Raw genomic sequence first — 19,370 nt, 5'->3', positions numbered from 1 at the left:
GGTGCTTTATTGCTCTCATTGGAATTTTTTTTAAGAGCTTAGATAAATTAAATTTCCATGAGATCTTTATATATCTAGATACTTTGGGTAAATTTGGGGATCTAAGACTGGATTAGTTTAAGTTATATTTTAAGATAGTTCCATATTGTATTTGTATATTAATATTTTGTTTTTTTTTTGTATTTTGGCAGTTTATATTACTAAATAATGGCTAATGACTTTTCAATAAATAATGGGAATGTTCCAATACTAATTCAAAATGTTTCTAAATTTGAAGAGTTACCAGTAGGTCATCTTTTATTTACATCTGAATCAGTTTGTAGTGGCCATCCTGATAAACTTTGTGATCAAATATCAGATGCAATTCTAGATGCTTGTTTAGAACAGGATCCTCATAGCTATGTTGCATGTGAAACATGTACTAAAACAGGTTTTGTCATGGTATTTGGTGAAATTACTACAAGAGCTGTAGTAAATTTTGAAGAAGTTGTACGAAATACTGTAAAACAAATTGGTTATGATTCAGATGAAAAGGGTTTGAACTACAAAACTATGAAGGTCATCATCAATTTGGACCAGCAGAGTTATGAAATTGCTGAATGTGTTTATATTCATAAAAGAGCTGAAGATATAGGAGCTGGTGATCAGGGGATGATGTTTGGTTATGCCACTGATGAGACACCACAATTAATGCCAATGACTCATGTTTTAGCAACTTCTATTACAAGAAAATTAGATGAAATTAGAGTAAGTAATACTCCAGTTTCAGTAAAGTGGCTACGTCCTGATGGAAAAGCTCAAGTTACTGTTCAATATCAAAAAAAAGATGGGGCATTGATCCCTAGGAGAATTCATACAATTCTTATCTCTATACAACATAGCGAATATGCTAATAATGATGAAATTTATCAATTTGTTTATGAATATGTAATTAAAGTTGTATGCCCACCTGAATTACTGGATTCTAAGACAAGAATTTTTATTAACCCATCAGGTAAATTTACAATTGGAGGTCCTGCTGCAGATGCTGGGTTGACAGGACGTAAAATTATAGTGGATACATATGGGGGTTGGGGAGCCCATGGTGGTGGTGCATTTAGTGGTAAAGATTCTACAAAAGTTGATAGGTCTGGGGCTTATATGGCTAGACTAGTAGCTAAATCATTAGTTGCATCGAATTTATGTAGAAGATGCTTGGTACAGCTTTCTTATGGGATTGGAATAGCTGAACTTCTATCTCTAAATATAGAAACTTATGGAACAATTTGTAAAGGATATACAGAACAAGACTTATTAAAAATTGTTATGCATAATTTTGATTTTCGTCCAGGTGCATTGTTGAAAAATCTTAAACTGAATGTCCCTCAATTTCAGAAGACAGCTAGTGGTGGGCACTTTGGTCGCACTGATTGCAATTTTGTTTGGGAAGAACCTGTTACACTAACATTGCAAAATATAAAAATAAATACCTAAAATATATTACTATAAATAACTAACCAATATAATTCAGGTAGTTATTATTACTAAAATAGTTTAATTATTCATTTAAATTATACATTACGTAAAAGATACTCTTAATTAATATTATATTAGCCTACATTAATTATTGAATCTTATCAACCTAAACTTCTTGTAATTCCTTATCCTTTAAATTTGTATAATAATTTTTAAAATATAACTAAAGGTCCCCTTATATTATTTCTTTCACGTGCATGCAATCTATTTAGTAAATGATATCCCTAATATACCGGTATAATTACAATGATAAGGCGCCCGTCTCCACATTGAGACGAAGTCAAACACTGACATTGACTTACGCTATTAATTTGTTATACATTATCATATAAGGAATTATGGAAAGAGATGGAACTACTTAATAAGGCACAAAGTTTGTTGGAGTCTTTTCCTCCGGATTATGAAGAAGCTGGCAAACTTTTTGAGATGGCATATAATACTGAACCCAAAAATAGTTTAATCTTGTCAAATTATGCAGAGTATCTGCTATTGGTAGGAGAGATAGATCGTGCGAAAGAAATGTTGCAGACGAGCATAACTATAAATCCTTATGATGACTATATAAAGTACTTTAGTTTAGCTCAGCTGCTAGATGGGGAAGAGTCAATGGATACATGGAAGAAAGGAATATGTATTCTTGATGAGAAAATGAAGAATGAAAACGATAAAGATAATATTAATAGGTTTAAGTCGCAAATGTGTAGTGCTTTAACAGCTATAGCAGAGCTCTACATGACTGACTTGTGTGATCTGAGTGATGCTGAAGAACAAGTTAAATGGTGTATTGATTTGGCTCTAAGCTATGAGAAAGATAATTTTGAAACATTATGCTGCCAATTAAGCTACTTTAAAACAATAAATGATAGAGATAACAGTAAGATTTTAGTACAACATCTGAAGGATATATTATATAATAAGTTAGGTTTAAAAAGGAAATCTATAGACAAGTCTATAATTATTGGTAATATAGAGAATTGTAATGACGCTAAAACTCCTGATTTCCAATTCCGTTTGAACCTTTGTAGAACACTTATTGATTTGGGTGAAACAGAATTCGCAGAAGACATATTAGATTCATTGCTAGAAGAAGATGAAGAAGATTGGCAAGTTTGGTATATTTTAGCATGGTGTTGTCTAGTTGGATCCAATATTGAAGGAGCTAAAGAAGCTGTAGAATTATGCAAAAAATTTTCTTCCAAATATATTATTGACCCTGAAGTGATTTCCCAGGTACAAGAGGATATTCATAATCTTGTAACCAATATTGAAAATAATGAAAATTACTTGAAAGGTACTAATTGATTTCGTCGCTAGAATTAGTTAAGATCTTAGTAAAGTATAAAATTTATACTACTTCATTTAGCATATAGAAGGATTCTAAATTTAAGGTTCCATAACGGAAGAACTAATAGATCTAATGCGATCAATCATAGTCCACCTTAATGCATCACCACGTCCAACGTAAAATAGTTCCCAAGCAGTCTCCTCACTAGGAGCATCTACAGCTATTCTAAGTAATTCTTGAGTTGAGTATTTCATTATTGGAGGAGCACTTGGGTTAGGATTATTATTTAAGTATAAAGTAGCTGGGGTATTGTGATAAATTTTTAAATTACTAACCTGCAACCCATTGTGACTCTGTTCTTGACATGTATTTACTGATATTTCCGAATTAGATACATTAGATCTAATATCTGCATTATGATCTTGGTTAATCCTCAAATCTTTCTCTTCTTTATTATTCTCTAATATCTTATCATCTAGATAGTGTATCTTTTCAGATTTACTATCTTCATTATTTCCAAGTTTTTCATATTTAAGAGAACTACATTCTTGCTCTTTAGATTCTATTGACTCAATTGATTCTCTAGAAGAACTTACTAAATCTGTTTTATTAAGCTGTTTTATCCATGATCTAGTATTCATATAACTTATATTCTCAAATAAAATCCAATCTAAATCCTGAATATGGGGTGAAATTACATCACAACGTTTAGATTTCATACTTGTACCGGCAGTTGGCAATGGGCAAACCTTGACAGTTCTAGAAGCATTTGTTGGAGGACAACCGAATTCACTTCGACCTACTGCAAAGAAACCATCTAAACATGGTTTACCTCTACATTGAACTGTAGGCCATGTAACAGAGAGAAATGGAATAGTAGAACTAGCTAAAATACACTCAACCAAATCTTCATATGAATAGAATTCAGATACAAACTGAGGCTTAGGAACAGGTAAAAGTTGAGTATAAGATACAATTATTTGTCCTCCTTTTTGAGCTCTATTATTCAAAATTTCAATAGCATTTTCTGGGATTCTTTTGCGTAATTCTTTCTCTAAAACTGCATTCAATCGACCAGCAGTCCCATTCTCTCTACAATCATTATATAAAGTTATACAGGCTTCCATAGCCTCATACATACTAATACCTAAACCACAACATAAAGCAGCAATAGAACCCCCAGAAGCTCCAGATAGTGGTGTTGAATCTGTAATATATCCTTGTTCTTGTAACTCTAAGATAACTCCTAAATGATATGGTATTAGTAAAGCACTTACACTAAATGAAAAACCAATAGGTATCTCATTATTAACTGTTGGGGGTAGATTAGGGAAATCAGGTTGTAAATGCTGTTGTATATCTTGAATACCTTCTTCTATTCTAGTTGTTAAACGGTTAAATACTAATGAACTACCTTTTTGAAACTCTTCAAATGAATTTGGCCAAAATAATGATTTATTTGTTGATGATGAAGTTGAAGTTTCACTTGGAGATTGAATATCCTGATGTTGTTTGCATGATGCTCCTAAATTATCTTTAGATAATGTTAAGCAAGAATATTCATTTCTCTTGATAAATCCTAATTCAAGATTTTTTTTCTCACTGAATTTCATATATCTGGAGAGATAGTGCTTGTGTAACCCCAACTGTTTTTTTAGAAAACTCGAATTGCCTAAATTTCCCACTTCCTTTATTAAAATATTCTGAAATCGCCCAGTTCTCAGTCTTATTATCTTATTTCAAGATTTTGCTGATCCTTTCTAGATATTAATGTAATGACTTCTTCAAACGATCTTAAATATCCTGCACACCTTAGGGACATCCTTTAGTATTATACTAGTTAAAATCACACTTGAAGCGCCACTACAAGCAAGTAACTAGAATTACTTAAGCTCCTTAACTCTCATTAAGAATCATTATATCTCTGTATAATTAAAATATATCACTTAATTATGGGAACTCTAAAAAGTGCAATTTTTATGTCTATTATGATTCAGGCTATAATGGTTTTACTATGTATTCTAATTGTCTCAAAAATCCAAAATATGCTTAAAGAAAGATCTAAAAAGTATGATAAATGGAGAATAGGTATAGAGAATTCCAACATTTCATAAAACTACTGGGAAATTATAGTAATAATTGTTTATTACAAGACTTAAATAACTTATAAATGTATATACTCTATATTAACCTTAGTAACTTTAATACTGAATACAGTAAAAATAGTTAAGACCTCTTATTTTTATTTTTCAAATCTTTAATATAAATATTTCTGGATTTTTACTGAGGCAATATTATAACATTAAGTTATTAACGTAAGTAGTAATTTTATATAGATACAAGCGCCGAGTAGATTTGAAGTCTATATTGGAATAGAGATTTGTGGATAATAGTAGAAATACTTAGATTGATATATAACATTATAACTGGCATTTATATTGGAGATTTTAGTATGATGAAGGGGTTGGAAACTTTATATTTTATTATATTTATATTAATTATAGCCGTGGAATCAGATGCATCTATTTTGCACTGGCTATTTGGTCGGTATTTTCCAAAATATAGAGTATCATTAGAAGATTCAAATAATTGCAGTTCTGTATACATTCAAATAGATGATAATCCTCAATATGTAAACACACTTATAGCCTTAAAAGAAATAATTGAAATGAGTTCTTCTAAAGATCTAATTAATGTATATCCTTCACTTGAGCTTCTCGATATAATATTAGATATGAAAAATACAACTACTTATGATACTATAACAAGTCTTGATTTTTTGATATCATTGACAAAGCAAGAAATGAGTACTGATAGAAAGATTCAACGCCTATCAGATTTAAGGACTTCTTTAGACAATGTGATATTATCAAACAATAATCAACCAATAAAATATAAGGATTTTAATTATAGTCAAGTTTTAGAATGTGTAGATAATTCTATTGAGAGTATGAAAACTTTGAATTTAAGTAACAGTTCAGAGTCACTAATACTCTCACAAAAAGGTAGAGACTTTTACTCAGCTCAACCACTAATATCATGTCCAAAGAAAAATATATTTGGAAATTTGAGAACTGTTTTTAGCAAACACTACTTAATTTCAACTTTAGAAACAATGGGAGTTAATGTAACCGAAATGAACTTAAGACTTAACAATTTTGGCAATATGCTAGATATAAATTCAACTTTGGGATATAATGAAGTTAATTCTGAAATATTACAACCCCAATATAAGGATTACATTGAGCTATTTTCTTTAGATCTTGTTTGTACTATTGCAGATGCAACAAGATTCGTTCAACAAGCTGCAACGGCAGGATATATAAGTAATATTTTAACACCTACTTATTTATTTTTAGAGATTTTAAAAAGAGATAAGCAAAGTAATAAAGAGAATTGTTTTGAAAATAATAATTTTAAATTTAGAAGTGAGAGTGAAATTAAAATTTTGGATTTTGATTCAGAAGACATAATAAGAACAGATGACTTTATAGTAAGTAATACAGGTGTAGAAAATTTATCTGAAGGAACTCCAGTAGTAAATCTATTTGACTATATATTAAAGTTTATTAGTTCTTATAATATAACTTATTATAATGTCTTTGACAATTTACTGAATAAACATGAAGAAATATATACTTTTGAAAAACGTTTAGAAAATCATTTAAATAATACAGAAGTTAATAAAGTACATGAGGTGCCTAGCAAAAGTTTTATTTCAAGACTTTATGATTTAGATACAAAAGAACATTCTAAAGTTTCTCGAAATATTGTAGATCTAACAGATTTAGCAAGTAAAGGTAAAATAAAACCTCTAGTTGGTCGACTAAATGAGATGGCATTAATAGAGAGGGTTTTATCACGCGAAGGTAAAAGTTCAGTTATGCTTATAGGTCCACCTGGTACTGGTAAGACGACTCTAGCCGAGGCTTTAGCTCAACGTATTATAGATGGTACAGTAACAAGTTTTTTACTAGGATACAAAGTATTTTCTGTAGATATTTCAAATATTCTATCTGGCTCAACCTTTCGGGGTGAATTTGAGGCAAAACTACATGATATATTGAAGTTAGTTAATGGTCATAACCAGAAAGTAATTTTATTCTTTGATGAAATGCATCTGATTATAGGTTCAGGTAGATCTAGTAATGGGGGAGCTATGGATGGTGCAAATATCTTAAAAAGTGCATTAGGTAAAGGTGAAGTAAAGATTATTGGAGCTACTACAGATGAAGAATATTTCATGTATATCAAAGGAGATAAAGCATTTGCAAGGAGATTTGAGAATATTCATCTAGTCGAACCAAGTATAGATGAAACAAAATATTTATTATTAGGTTTAAGAAGTGATTTTGAAAATACATATGGGGTTTTTTTTTGTGATGATGCTATTGAATATGCTGTCTTTTTGAGTGATAAATATATCGGAGATAATAACCAGCCAGATAAAGCATTAGACTTATTAAATTCAGCTGCTTCGATGGTAAGATCTGATTCTTATAGTAGTAGTAATGTAACAAATTTAGCAAATATTTTAAAAGAAGAAATACAACAGATAGAAAGAAGCCTGAAACTATATACGGCTAATGTGGATGATTTGAAATCAATTACATTTGAGAATGAATTGAGAAATAAACAAAGAGTTCTCAAATTAAAATATAACAGGTTAAAAATATTGATGTCCAATTTAATTTTATATATACAACAATATAGGTATTTAAGAAATAATTTGGCCCTATTTAATTTGGCATACAATTTATATCCTATGCAAAAATACTGTCCGGTTTCTAATATATCGACTAAAATGCATGAAAAGGCTACATTCTCTGAAGACTTTATTCCAAATTTTAAAAAAGATCTTAATATTGGCGAATTGAATGAGATGGATCAGGAGAAATTTTTGGAATTAATTAAGGACAATTTTAATGGAGAATTTAATGCACATTTAGATATGAAAGATGAAGAAAATAGTGAATGTATTACTACTGAACATCCTATTATTTTGAGACGTACCAGAAATATTGATGATTTGAGGAAAATAATAAGGAAAATCTCTATATATTCTGGATTACCTATAACACCTACAAATATTGGGGAAGTTGATGCATCCCATATTGCCTATGTAGTCTCTCAAAGAACTGAGATACCAATGGAGAGACTTATTATAGAAATTGGTTATGATACCCTAATTAATACAGCAGTAAATTTTACGGAGATTTTATCCAAATTTGTTATTGGTCAGAATGATGCTAAAGAAATGATTTCAAATATTCTAATTAGAGCTCAAGTAGGTCTGATCCCTTCTAATCGCCCAAGTGGTAGCTTTCTTTTTATAGGTCCAACAGGAGTAGGTAAAACTGAAATGGCAAAAGCTGTGGCAGCTACAATTCATTCTATCAAAGGAAAACAAGAAGGTTTCTTTACTACCACTAAATCTATTGAGTTACCATTAATTAAATTTGATATGTCTGAATTCTCTTATAGTGGATCTGTACTAAGGCTAATTGGAGAAGGTAATTTTAATGGTGAACTAATTAAAGCTGTAAATAAAAGACCTTTTAGTGTGATTCTTTTTGATGAATTAGAGAAGGCACATCCATCAGTATTTGCACTATTTTTACAAATTCTTAGTGAAGGCAAATTATCTGGACCATTAGGATCTGCAGATTTTACTAAGGCTATAATTATTGCAACTTCTAATGTTGGAGCTCAACAGATTATAGAGCGTTACACTCGAAATAAAAATACTAAAAATTCAACGTCGAACAATTTATATACAGTAGATGATGATGCAGAAACAATTCCTACAGAACTTATGCATACTTTAACTAAGACATTTTCATATGAATTAATTAATAGATTTGATGCTTTGGTTACTTTCAGGCCTTTGGAAAGAGTAGAAATTATACACATTATAAAAAATTGCTTTACAGATTTAGTCCATCAAATTAAAAAGTCTAGACAGGTTGAATTTGTAACTCCTAGCAATTTATTGTTACTATATATTATGGAGAAAAGTTATAATGATATGTTTGGTGCTCGACCTGTTTGTAAATATATTGAAGACAAAATTTTAACACCTATAGCAATTTTATTACAGAATAGACAAATTGAATCTGGTGATAAAATTGAAGTTTGTATAAGACAATTCCGAAGTATGCGACAGTTTCATTTATCTCTGAAAAAACCTTTTGAGTTTAAGATCTGCAAAATGAAAAGTGATTCTGATCTGTGTATTCCAAATACTGAGAGGGTAATTACCCCATGAATATATTTACTTTAGTTGTATGATCTCTTTAAATAATATTTAGTAATTTGTTACACTACTTGTTTATTTTTAGTGATTTATTATAGATCTTAACAAATTCGCATGTACCTATTGCAACCTCGCCCCGCCCATTAGAGACAAAATTTGCCACTGGTAGGTGAGATACCTTATTTGTGTGTACCGGTATCGAATAATATTCTTAAATGTGTGAGCCTGTATACAAGCCCTGAATAGTCACTATAACTATAAAGAGTTATAAAGAAATAATGCAAGACTTCAAATGAATTTAATAAAAGAAGATGAAAGTATTACTAATGGAGTAATTCCAAAAACTGCAATAGCTAAGTCTGTAATGATAGGTTTTGATTCCATGGCAAGTGAAATCAGAGATACTTTGGAGAACCAAATTCGAATAATTGAGAAAAATATTAAAGTGGAAATTGAGAGACTGGAGCATGATAGAAAGTGCTTGGACGAAGAGAGACAACGCCTTTACTCTGAGATTGAAAGTATGAAAAAGACTGAATATTATAGAATTCAAATGCTAGAGAAGAAGGCTGAAACTGATATAATTCAATCTAGAAAAGCTATTCAAAGAGAAAAACAAGAAATGCAGAGACAGCTGATGGAAGAAAAGGATGATTTCCAGAGAACACAACAAGAAATGGCTAATTATTGGTCAATGAAGGAATATGACTTAGCTCAAGAAAAGGCTAAAATCGAACAGGATAAAACAAAACTCATTGATATTGCAATATCATCTCAATCTAGTGTACAAATCAATGTAGGGGGAACTATCTTTGAAGTATCTAGAAAACTATTAACAGAGAAGATGTCTAAGGGCAGTTTATTAGATAGAGTATATTCTGGTCAAACATACAATATAGAGATGAAATATGATAAAAATGAGAATATTTTCTTTGATAGAGATCCTGAAATATTTAAAACTATATTAAGATTTCTTCGTGATAGTAGTGGATTACCTCCTTTACCCTCGGATCCACAAGCAAGTTTAGATTTAATGAAAGAAATGTCCTACTATGGATTAAGATTTTATGAAAATTCCTTAGTTTATGTATTTGGGGGAACAAATGGTGAAGATATTTTAAATACAGCTGAGTTACTAGTAATTAGAAGTCATGACGATGAGGACCTTTGCTGGAGCCGTACGAAATCCATGAATACTTCTAGAATGTATTCTTGTGCAGCTATTATTGAACAAAGTAATTGCTGTGTTTTTGGTGGTTATAACTCCTCTAACAAAGTTTTGGGCTGTATGGAAATATATGATCCACTCATAAATAGTTGGAGACAAGGAGCCACACTAAAAACTGCAAGAAGAAATATGGCTGGAACTAATTTCCATGATGGGAGAATAATCGCAGCTGGAGGCTTTGATGGAAGTAAAATTTTAAAGAGTGTTGAAATCTATGACTATAGAATGAGACATTGGGTACAAGGTCCTTCTTTAAATACTGCTAGGTCATCTGCTTCTTGTGTAATGTTGGATGATCATAGATTGGTGATACTTGGAGGAACAAATGGTGAACGGTTACAATCTATAGAAATTTTTGATGTTAGAAGAAATAAATGGGACCTTCTTTCTTCTCTAGAGCTTATAGATGTTAGATCAGGATCTATAGCTTGTAATATACATGGAAAGATTGGAATTTGGGGTGGTATTGATCCATTTCATAATATCATAGATTCAGGGGAGTTGGTTAATATTGGATACTCTAAAGATCACTCATCAACTTATATAAAGCCTTTTGAAGTTCCATTAATGGATGCTCAAATAGTTGAATTTAAGTTTAAGCAATATTCAGCACTTGCTACAGGGGGACAGTCTTGTGACAGTACTTTAATTGCAAGCTACTTCTATAATGCTCAACAAGATATGTGGACCCAAGGTCCAAACATGAATTCTGCAAGATCAGGACATTCTATAATTTCTCTAAATATATAATTGGTAATAGAGTGTTGTATCAAATAAAGATTCAGAACTTATAAATATTTTGAGACCATGCATCATAAGGCCTTTTTCAAGGATCACTTCTACTTATAGGCATCTAGCGGTAAAATATTTAATGTACGTCCTGTACCTTCGATGTATGTAATTATAAGCAAGAGAAAACTGTGACAAGTGGGGGTTGAAGTTCGGATAAAATCTACTTAGAATTTTGTCTTGAAATGGAAATAACGACATACGACGATATAGAAACAGTTAAGTTTGTTCATGGTCCAAAGTATAAGTTGAATTCGCAAAAAACGGAGATATTGGTCTGCAATGAACTTAAATATTTTGTTCTTGCTTACGAATATCAGATTAATATCTATAAAGTTGATGATATATTGGAATTAGAAAGTGGTTCTATTTATTTTAAAAGGGATTTTGGAGAGTATGATTCTAAGATAATAAAGTCATGGATAGTTACTTCAGAATATGGCAGTATAGAAGGCCTAACCATTGATGCAACTGAAACAATATTAACAGTAATAACTTCTAAAGTCATTTTATTTTATGATCTAAGTGATCTTGAAGAATATGGTCCATGGCAAATCTTGGAACATACACATATTACTGACTTGAAATGGACACAAAAAAGTGATATCATTATAATAGACTCTGTTGGTAATTCCTTCATATATCATTATACAGAGAAATCAAATTGTTTTAAGAAAATCCAGTTGTTTCAAAGAGATGGCATAAAGTGCAGATTTATAGAAAGTTTTAACAGTGATTCTTGCAATATAGCATTTATTGTTGTTACCTCCAATCCTACTGGTTTTATTTTAATTAATAAGTTCCAATATGAAGAAATGATCAGTCATACAGAATATTTATTTGAAATACCGGATACTTGTTATGTCATGCTTAAAGATATTATAGAATCCTGTGAGGAGAATTTCATTGATATAGACGAGGAAAAGAACTACTCTCAGTTCCAAATTTTGGCTATAAAATATTTAGATGGAGTTGAATCTTGTTCGATTGCTTTTATTCTAGCAGGTGGCTCAAATTATATAGATGGTTATGTTTTAATAGGCTCAATTAATAAATATTGTGATTTTACTATAAATTTTTACTCGATAAACGACTTAAGTTTTGATGATATTTTTTCTCAAAACTTCGAAACCCTTAAAGATATAAAGTGTACATTAATTTGGGTTAAAGAATGGTATTTACTATTTGTTGGTTCACCCATTTTTTCACAAGTAGTTCTGTTTTCACCTAGTAAAAAGTATATTTTAAATTTTGAGTATCAAAATAGAAGTGAAGATATGTCGAATGAGTGGTATAGATTGGGAATGTGCGAAGGTTATGATCTAAACACTACAGACTTTGAAATTGGAGTATGTAACGTTGAAATTTGTAAATGTACTTCTGCTTCAATTAAAGATCCAAAGGCAACTGCGGATACACAACCTATTAAGAATCCACCTGTAGTATTTATTTCACAAACAGATGGAAATATTGTAGCTCATTACATTGGTGGAAATGCTAATTTTTCATCTCTAAAGCATGATCAACTTAATACTGTCTCTTTGATATCGTTGAATCCTATATCTCGGAATTTATTACTCTTATCAAAACATGAAGATATTACAAAGACTCCTAGTGTAGATCCTAGTAAGAAGTCAGATTTTGAGAATTCACCTAAAACTGAAGATAATAAGAAGGATTTGCCATTATTATTTAACATAGAAGCTACTATAAGTCATTTTAGCTGTGAAAAAGTTCATTCACTTTGTGAATTGGCTTCATCCTCAACTTTAGAAACAAGGAATGATAACCCTGAAACGAATATCAGTGAACTTCTAAAGCTTTATAAAGATAGTATAGAGAGTAATTTGACTGACAATAACTTTAAACAGGTAGAGATGAGTTTTTTTAATGTAATGGAAAGTATCGAAGACCGTATGAAATTACTTGACTCCAAAATTCAGCTTTTGTCTGATGATTATGTAGCTCAGCTATCAAATAGAGAATGTAAGTCTATATTTGAAAAATATGATAAAATAATTAGTAATATTAAAGCTAAACTCCCGGATAATGAACTTTTTGATACCTTACTTAGGAAAGGTGTCGAGTTGAATGAACAAGAGAGACAGCTTGGACAGCTTTATGCATTATTGATGAGAAAATTTACGGATGAAATGTACGATAATTTAAACAGTAGATTGATTCGTGATAAATTTAAGGGTAATGAGCTAACCTCTAACCAGTTTTCTTTATTCTTCCAGCTTAATAAAGAGGAATTAGATTTTACTTCTTTAGATATAAATTGTACCAATACAAATAAACTTAGAGAACAAATTTTGATTACAGAAAGGCAAAGTTTAAAACTTGTATCACGAATAACGCAAGTAATTAACTTTTCAGAGAGAATCAAGGAGAGGTGCTCAAATTCAAGTTTAATTTTACCACCGCCAGCAATGAGTAGAAACTCATATAGTACAAATGTTCAAAGGGGTTCATTGATGATTTGTCCAGATTCCGTATTTGTTGATGATTCAAGCTCTGAGGGTACAACTGATCCATTGTGTGATATAAATATCTCATCTACTGTAAATGTCAATACTAATATGAGTTCTAGAGGTAATTTTGAGAAGAGCTACAGGTCTCCTTTTATGCAGATACCTACAAGAACTAGCTGTTTGTCTGATATAATAAAAAATATTTCGACTTCAATAGGCTCAAAAGATGTTGGTTCAAGATCTGCAAAGGCACTATATAATGTTAATGCTGATTTGTACTCAAATAAGAGAGTCTCACCATCAACATCAAATATAAGCAACTCATCTAGATTTTGCAATCTTAGGTTGAAACCTTTTCGCGACAATAAGACTCCTAACAGATATTTCACTATGCATACCCTAAAAGATAATACTTTTAAGGTGCCACAAAAAAATATCCCATTCTTCCCAATAAAGTGGACACCCAATTCAGCAAAAGGTATTGAAGATTTCCTTAGTCCAGATAAACCTGGCTTTATTACTAGCTCCCCTAAATTTACAGAAGGAAGTAAATTTTCCTTTTTAAATCAGATGTCGCAGAACTCTTCTGGTTCTATTTATGAATCTTTGGAATGCTGTATTAAAGCTTGTAATAAATACCTTGATAGTATTGAAGATCAATGTATCATTGCGAGAGGTTCTCTTGATTTTCTTAGGAGAGAAAGTTTAGGTTCAGATCTATCAACTAAATGCATGCACTTGAACTTAAATCATGATTACTCAAACTTAAATAGTGAGTCATACCAAAATATAATGAATGCTCAATTATTATTATTCCAGAATTCTTCAAAGCAAAGGAATATACACTATAGGCAAAAACTTGCTCTTTTGTTAAGTAGTCAGAACTATCAGAAAAGAGAGGAGGGAATTGAAGATGAAAATCTACCTTGTTTTGGTACTAAAGATATTTCAAAAAATCAAAACACTAGTGCTTCATTTAATACTGACAATTCAATATTTGGAAATAATATGTTTACAAGTATGTCATTAAAATCTACACTAAATTGCTCCGAGGTTCCTACGAAAGATAAACTCCATATAGATCATTTTCCAAGTAATTCAATGATATACAAAAAAATAGAGACTCCTAACTTATTTAAAATTAATACCTTGCAAAATATCAAAGTTGAAGATTTTAAATTTTCTGCCAAGTCAGACTCTTTTGAAACTATAACACCAAAGCCACTTGAAAACCATTCTACTATTTCATTTTCATTTAATACTTCTAATGAAGTTGATAATACTCCAGTTCTTACTAGCAGTTTCACTCTTAAAGATATAGTGAATACTGAAGTGAGTAGCAATCCAAAAGAAATATTTACTAGTCAATTACTTGGGATTGACTTAGAACAATCATGTTCTCCACCAACAGAAAAAATTCAAGATAAAGAAGTGTTAGGAACTCATGACCAGATTGGCTCCAAAGATTCGATTTCAATACATGAAAACCAAGATAAACCAGAACATGAACCTTGTACTGGAGATTTGGGTTCATCCTCATCAATAAAATTAACTACAAATACTATAAACTCAACTTCCCCTCAAGATCATCTTTTTAATTCCAATATATCTATTAAAAGTTGTGAAATTCCAACCGTTACAAAGACTAATTTGGCTGAATCATTGAACTCATGCACATATTCTGAAATTAAGTTAAAAGATAAATCTGAGACAAGTGAATCAAATGCTGAAACTTCACTTCTTAATACCTTACAATTTTCTGAACAGGATCTGTTGGACAAAACTACACCTACTTTTATATTAGATTCCTCTACACAAGACAATAAGGTGACTGAAACTTCTAATAAGCCAGTTGGTTTATTTACCTCGGATCTAGAACCAAGTAACAATATACCCCTAACTAATCTGAACTTCCTTGATAAAGATAAGTCGAATCTATTGTCCAATACGACTCCATCAATTTCAAGCAATATATTTGGCTCTTCAATATCACAGACATTTTCTTTGAACACCTCTAATACTGTGCCAATTGCTTCACCTAAAGAAAATAATGGTCTACTTGATATTATAGGAGGGATACCAAAGACTGAATGCTCAGAAAATTCGATGGTACTAGGTGGGAGATTTGGAGGTTTTGGCACTATGTTTAACACTGGTCTTGCACCATCTATTTCAGGTTTTGGATCTTCACAGTTCTTATCTGGTCCATTCAGTAACAATAATTCTAGCTCACCTTCCTCTAATGAAACATCCCAATCTCTTCTTTCTTCACTAGGGCCATCACATCAAAGCTACTCCTTTGGTCTCTCATCATCTAATTTGAATTCATATACTCCCTTTACATCTGAACCATCTACTAATATACAAACTGGAGGATTTGCTTCCCTATCTTCAGAGTACCGGGGTTTCTCAGCACTTACATCACAAAATTCAGGCACTTTTGGTTCAAACTCTTCTACAAGTCAGTTTAACTTTGCACCACCACTTAAACCACGCCAAGTTAATAAACTTGACTAGACTAGAATCTTTTTAATTTATAAATTTGTCTTTACTTTTGTTTAAAACATGACATGCATGCATGTATGCCTTGGTGTGTGATATACCGGTATTGATTACGCCCACTATATCTCACAGACCCTCAATTCTAGAAGCCTATAATAAGTAGCCGTATGATCTGATATTTTTATCTAATGAAGGATATTACTGATGAAGAGAGTAATACAAACATTTTCAAGGCAATAAGTGTTGAAACCTTTACTATCTTGGGATGGACTGTAGGTTCTGCACTGCATTCTATATTCACTAAAAAAGCACTAAGTAAAGCTATTTCAGACGAACCAGTGAGTGCTAGACTTTCATATGGTTCTTATTTAACTATAATTCAGCTCTTAATTGCAGCAGTAACTGGAGTTACGATTGGGTATCTTCACAGATCATTATCTAAACAAAAACAAGATTCTAACGAGGAACCAAAGAATGAACCCTTAGTATATAATAGAAATACAGACAGTTCAATAATATCTGATAATGATTTTCTAGTTTTAAACAATGGAACAGAAAAAGAGAATAACAATGATTTGAATGTAAGTGAGTTGGAATGTTCAAAGGCACCATCTATAGTTTTAGAAATGACTTCTGTATATCAAGAATTAAATAAACAATCAAATAGCTCTATTTCAAAACATTCAAAGTTAAATAATCCTCAAGTTGAATATGAGTACAAAACTGAGCATAAATATTTTTTCTCATATTTATGGGGCAGTAATGAGATGATTCTATCAGCTGTATTGTATGCATTTGCAAATATATGTGCTAATACTGCCTTGGGTGGTGGAAAAGTCATGCTAGTACAAATAATAAAGTGTAGTGAACTAATATTAACTGCAATTTTATCCTATATAGTATTGAAACGTAAAGTAGGGCTGAAAGAGTCAGTTGCATTTGGTATCAGTACTATTGGAATTTTCTTAGTTGTTTCATCAACTTTAAAAACTAGCAGTACTAATTCAATTGCAGTTACCTATAGTGTATTATTAGCAAGTATTGGGGCATTTACTATTTCACTGAGGAATGTAATAGTATCTTCTGCAAATAAAAATGAAAAGGCAATTGATACATTTACTTTATTGTCATTTTGGGGAATGATAACCTCCTTAATTATATTTGTTGGTATCAATATTATCTATGGTCAATCAAAAACAGAGATAGCTTTATATCCAGTAATAATAAGTGGCTGCTTTCATGCAATGTATAATTTCTCATCTTTAGCATTTCTGAAGCTAGTGGGGAGCCCTATAGTTCATGCCTATTTTAACTTAGCAAAGAGAGCAATAATTGTATTAACAGCAGAATTAATTAACTGTACTACGCCTCCATCTATGCAAGTATTTGGAAGCTCCTTGGCAATTCTTGGAATACACTTTTCAAAGCAATCAAAAACTAAAGATAAGCAGATTGAAAATGAGGAAGCTAATAAGAAAAGTGGCAAAATCATGCTTCATGAAGAAAAGCTTTATCATCAAAAAGTTAATACTGAAGAAGTTGCAAATATTGAACAAGAAGAGCCCAAATCTTGCAATAAAAATGATAAATATCCATATACGGCTTCAGTAGTACTTTCCGGGCTCTCTATAGTTATCGGTTGGCTTTTGACATATTCGTACTCTTGTACAGGACCACCAATGGAAACTTATTCTAAAGTGGTAAGTTAAATCTTAGGTCCTTATCTATATGAGAGACCAAAAAATATTGATTTTATCTATCATTTTGAGCTTGTTTATTTGGTGCAGAGATGAAATGTTACTTATTACATTTATAGGATTCAATTATTTTGAGTTCGCTGAATACCACAACACAAACCACAAAACCAAGTATGAATGGACAGATAAATCAAAATATTGATGTAATTCGTGTTGTGCATGAGTACTACATGGAAAAACTTAATGACGAAGACTTTAAAATAAGGAGCTTAATAGATTCTGATAGGGACTGGTTCAAAAAAAATAAAGATTTACTCATATTAGTTTCACAATATCGGCCAATACTACTTTCTGAATCAATGAAAGATTATAAATCAATTGAAGATAATATTAAGGCACAAGGAAATATTTTAATGATTATACTTGAAGAAATTCTTAGAGATTTTAAGTATGGTATGGTATTTGGATTAGCTGATCATGAAAATAAAGGAGATGCTGCTATCAACTGGGCTCAGTATCGAGTTTTGGAATATTTTGGTATTAATATAGTATACTATTGTACCTCCAACAAGAGTCACAAAAACTGCGACCTCAATGAGTCACTTAAAATAGCAGAAAAATTACAACCACCCCCAATAATTATTTTAACTGGAGGAGGTAACCTTGGTAACTTATGGCCAGTATACGAAAATGAGCGTCAAAATATATTAAACCAATTTCAAAATTTTAATGTAATAATATTCCCTCAATCAATTGCTTTATCTAATTTAGCAGCTAAAAAACAATTTCAAAAACTGTTACTTTATCCAAATTTAAAAATATTGGTCAGAGATTTTTATTCATTCTCATTTCTAAGTTCACAATTAAATATTGACAATAGTAATTCAAATCTCCCAAAAATATACCTTACTCCTGATATAGTTACATCACTGGCTTTCATTAAAAAAGATAATTTTGGGACTGAAGTACAAGATCATAAAAAAATTTCGCCAAGCTGGGATATTTTATGGATCAGTAGACAGGATAGAGAAAAGAATCTCAAAGCCAACTTAGATAATGAAATCCCGAAGTTTGTTCATGAAAACAATGAGGAAAATGAGAACATAGATGCTGGATTGGCTAACAGACAACTAAAAACAAGTATTTATGTAGATGATTGGATCAAATACTCACCAACCCCATACTTTGGTGGAATTAAGAAAGGAAGGAACATATTATTATCAAAAGTGAATGCTATTCAACATAATAAACCAGCTAGAACTCAGAGCAATCCAAGTTTTGATTTTGGAAAAAGCAATGAAGCTACATTCGACGAATTTTCATATGGAGTTTCACTGCAGAGATTCTGCAGAGGATTAGAATTTATTTATCAAGGCAAGGTACTAATTTCTGACAGACTTCATGGTCATATATTAGCACTTTTATCAAATATGAAACATGTTTTACTGGATACAAAGTATAATAAGATCTCAAACTATTACAAAACTTGGACATATTCAATTAAAGATGAAATTTTAATTGCTGATTCAAATAACAATGCTTTACAACTTGCTAGTAAGCTAGTGATTAACAATGAAGATTTAAATCTTGATTTATACTACAATGAATGTTGAAATATTACAAA

At 31.0% G+C, this 19,370-nt stretch overlaps 8 protein-coding genes across 8 annotated transcripts, besides 5 other annotated features; 7 read left to right on the top strand and 1 right to left on the bottom strand.

Moving 5' to 3' along the window:
- Positions 1-207: 207 nt before the first annotated feature.
- CMU_034740 (S-adenosylmethionine synthetase family protein) lies at positions 208-1,473 on the top strand (the record flags this gene model as incomplete). Its single annotated transcript, XM_002141401.1, has 1 exon — positions 208-1,473. One exon carries the CDS (start codon positions 208-210, stop codon positions 1,471-1,473), a length of 1,266 nt encoding a protein of 421 aa, XP_002141437.1.
- Positions 1,451-1,492: a sequence feature (AT_rich).
- Positions 1,493-1,646: 154 nt separating this feature from the next.
- Positions 1,647-1,678: a sequence feature (AT_rich).
- Positions 1,679-1,863: 185 nt separating this feature from the next.
- Positions 1,864-2,817, top strand: CMU_034730 (uncharacterized protein; the record flags this gene model as incomplete). The annotated part of the gene is made up of 1 exon (XM_002141400.1): positions 1,864-2,817. The coding sequence occupies one exon, from the start codon at positions 1,864-1,866 to the stop codon at positions 2,815-2,817; it is 954 nt and encodes a 317-aa protein (XP_002141436.1).
- An 81-nt stretch (positions 2,818-2,898) lies between these two features.
- CMU_034720 (uncharacterized protein) lies at positions 2,899-4,413 on the bottom strand (the record flags this gene model as incomplete). The annotated part of the gene is made up of 1 exon (XM_002141399.1): positions 2,899-4,413. The coding sequence occupies one exon, from the start codon at positions 4,411-4,413 to the stop codon at positions 2,899-2,901; it is 1,515 nt and encodes a 504-aa protein (XP_002141435.1).
- A 623-nt stretch (positions 4,414-5,036) lies between these two features.
- Positions 5,037-5,072: a sequence feature (AT_rich).
- A 183-nt stretch (positions 5,073-5,255) lies between these two features.
- CMU_034710 (chaperone clpB family protein) lies at positions 5,256-9,068 on the top strand (the record flags this gene model as incomplete). The annotated part of the gene is made up of 1 exon (XM_002141398.1): positions 5,256-9,068. One exon carries the CDS (start codon positions 5,256-5,258, stop codon positions 9,066-9,068), a length of 3,813 nt encoding a protein of 1,270 aa, XP_002141434.1.
- Positions 5,273-5,303: a sequence feature (AT_rich).
- Positions 6,205-6,225: a sequence feature (AT_rich).
- A 280-nt stretch (positions 9,069-9,348) lies between the features above and the next one.
- Positions 9,349-11,034, top strand: CMU_034700 (kelch motif family protein; the record flags this gene model as incomplete). The annotated part of the gene is made up of 1 exon (XM_002141397.1): positions 9,349-11,034. One exon carries the CDS (start codon positions 9,349-9,351, stop codon positions 11,032-11,034), a length of 1,686 nt encoding a protein of 561 aa, XP_002141433.1.
- Positions 11,035-11,258: 224 nt separating this feature from the next.
- CMU_034690 (uncharacterized protein) lies at positions 11,259-16,064 on the top strand (the record flags this gene model as incomplete). The annotated part of the gene is made up of 1 exon (XM_002141396.1): positions 11,259-16,064. The coding sequence occupies one exon, from the start codon at positions 11,259-11,261 to the stop codon at positions 16,062-16,064; it is 4,806 nt and encodes a 1,601-aa protein (XP_002141432.1).
- Positions 16,065-16,237: 173 nt separating this feature from the next.
- On the top strand, positions 16,238-17,758 carry CMU_034680 (uncharacterized protein; the record flags this gene model as incomplete). The annotated part of the gene is made up of 1 exon (XM_002141395.1): positions 16,238-17,758. One exon carries the CDS (start codon positions 16,238-16,240, stop codon positions 17,756-17,758), a length of 1,521 nt encoding a protein of 506 aa, XP_002141431.1.
- Positions 17,759-17,919: 161 nt separating this feature from the next.
- On the top strand, positions 17,920-19,359 carry CMU_034670 (uncharacterized protein; the record flags this gene model as incomplete). Its single annotated transcript, XM_002141394.1, has 1 exon — positions 17,920-19,359. The coding sequence occupies one exon, from the start codon at positions 17,920-17,922 to the stop codon at positions 19,357-19,359; it is 1,440 nt and encodes a 479-aa protein (XP_002141430.1).
- Positions 19,360-19,370: the final 11 nt, after the last annotated feature.

Source organism: Cryptosporidium muris, genomic scaffold (genome assembly GCF_000006515.1).
Source record: "Cryptosporidium muris RN66 scf_1106632373451 genomic scaffold, whole genome shotgun sequence".
NCBI lineage: Eukaryota > Apicomplexa > Conoidasida > Eucoccidiorida > Cryptosporidiidae > Cryptosporidium > Cryptosporidium muris.
This window is presented reverse-complemented; position numbering and strand designations above follow the sequence as displayed.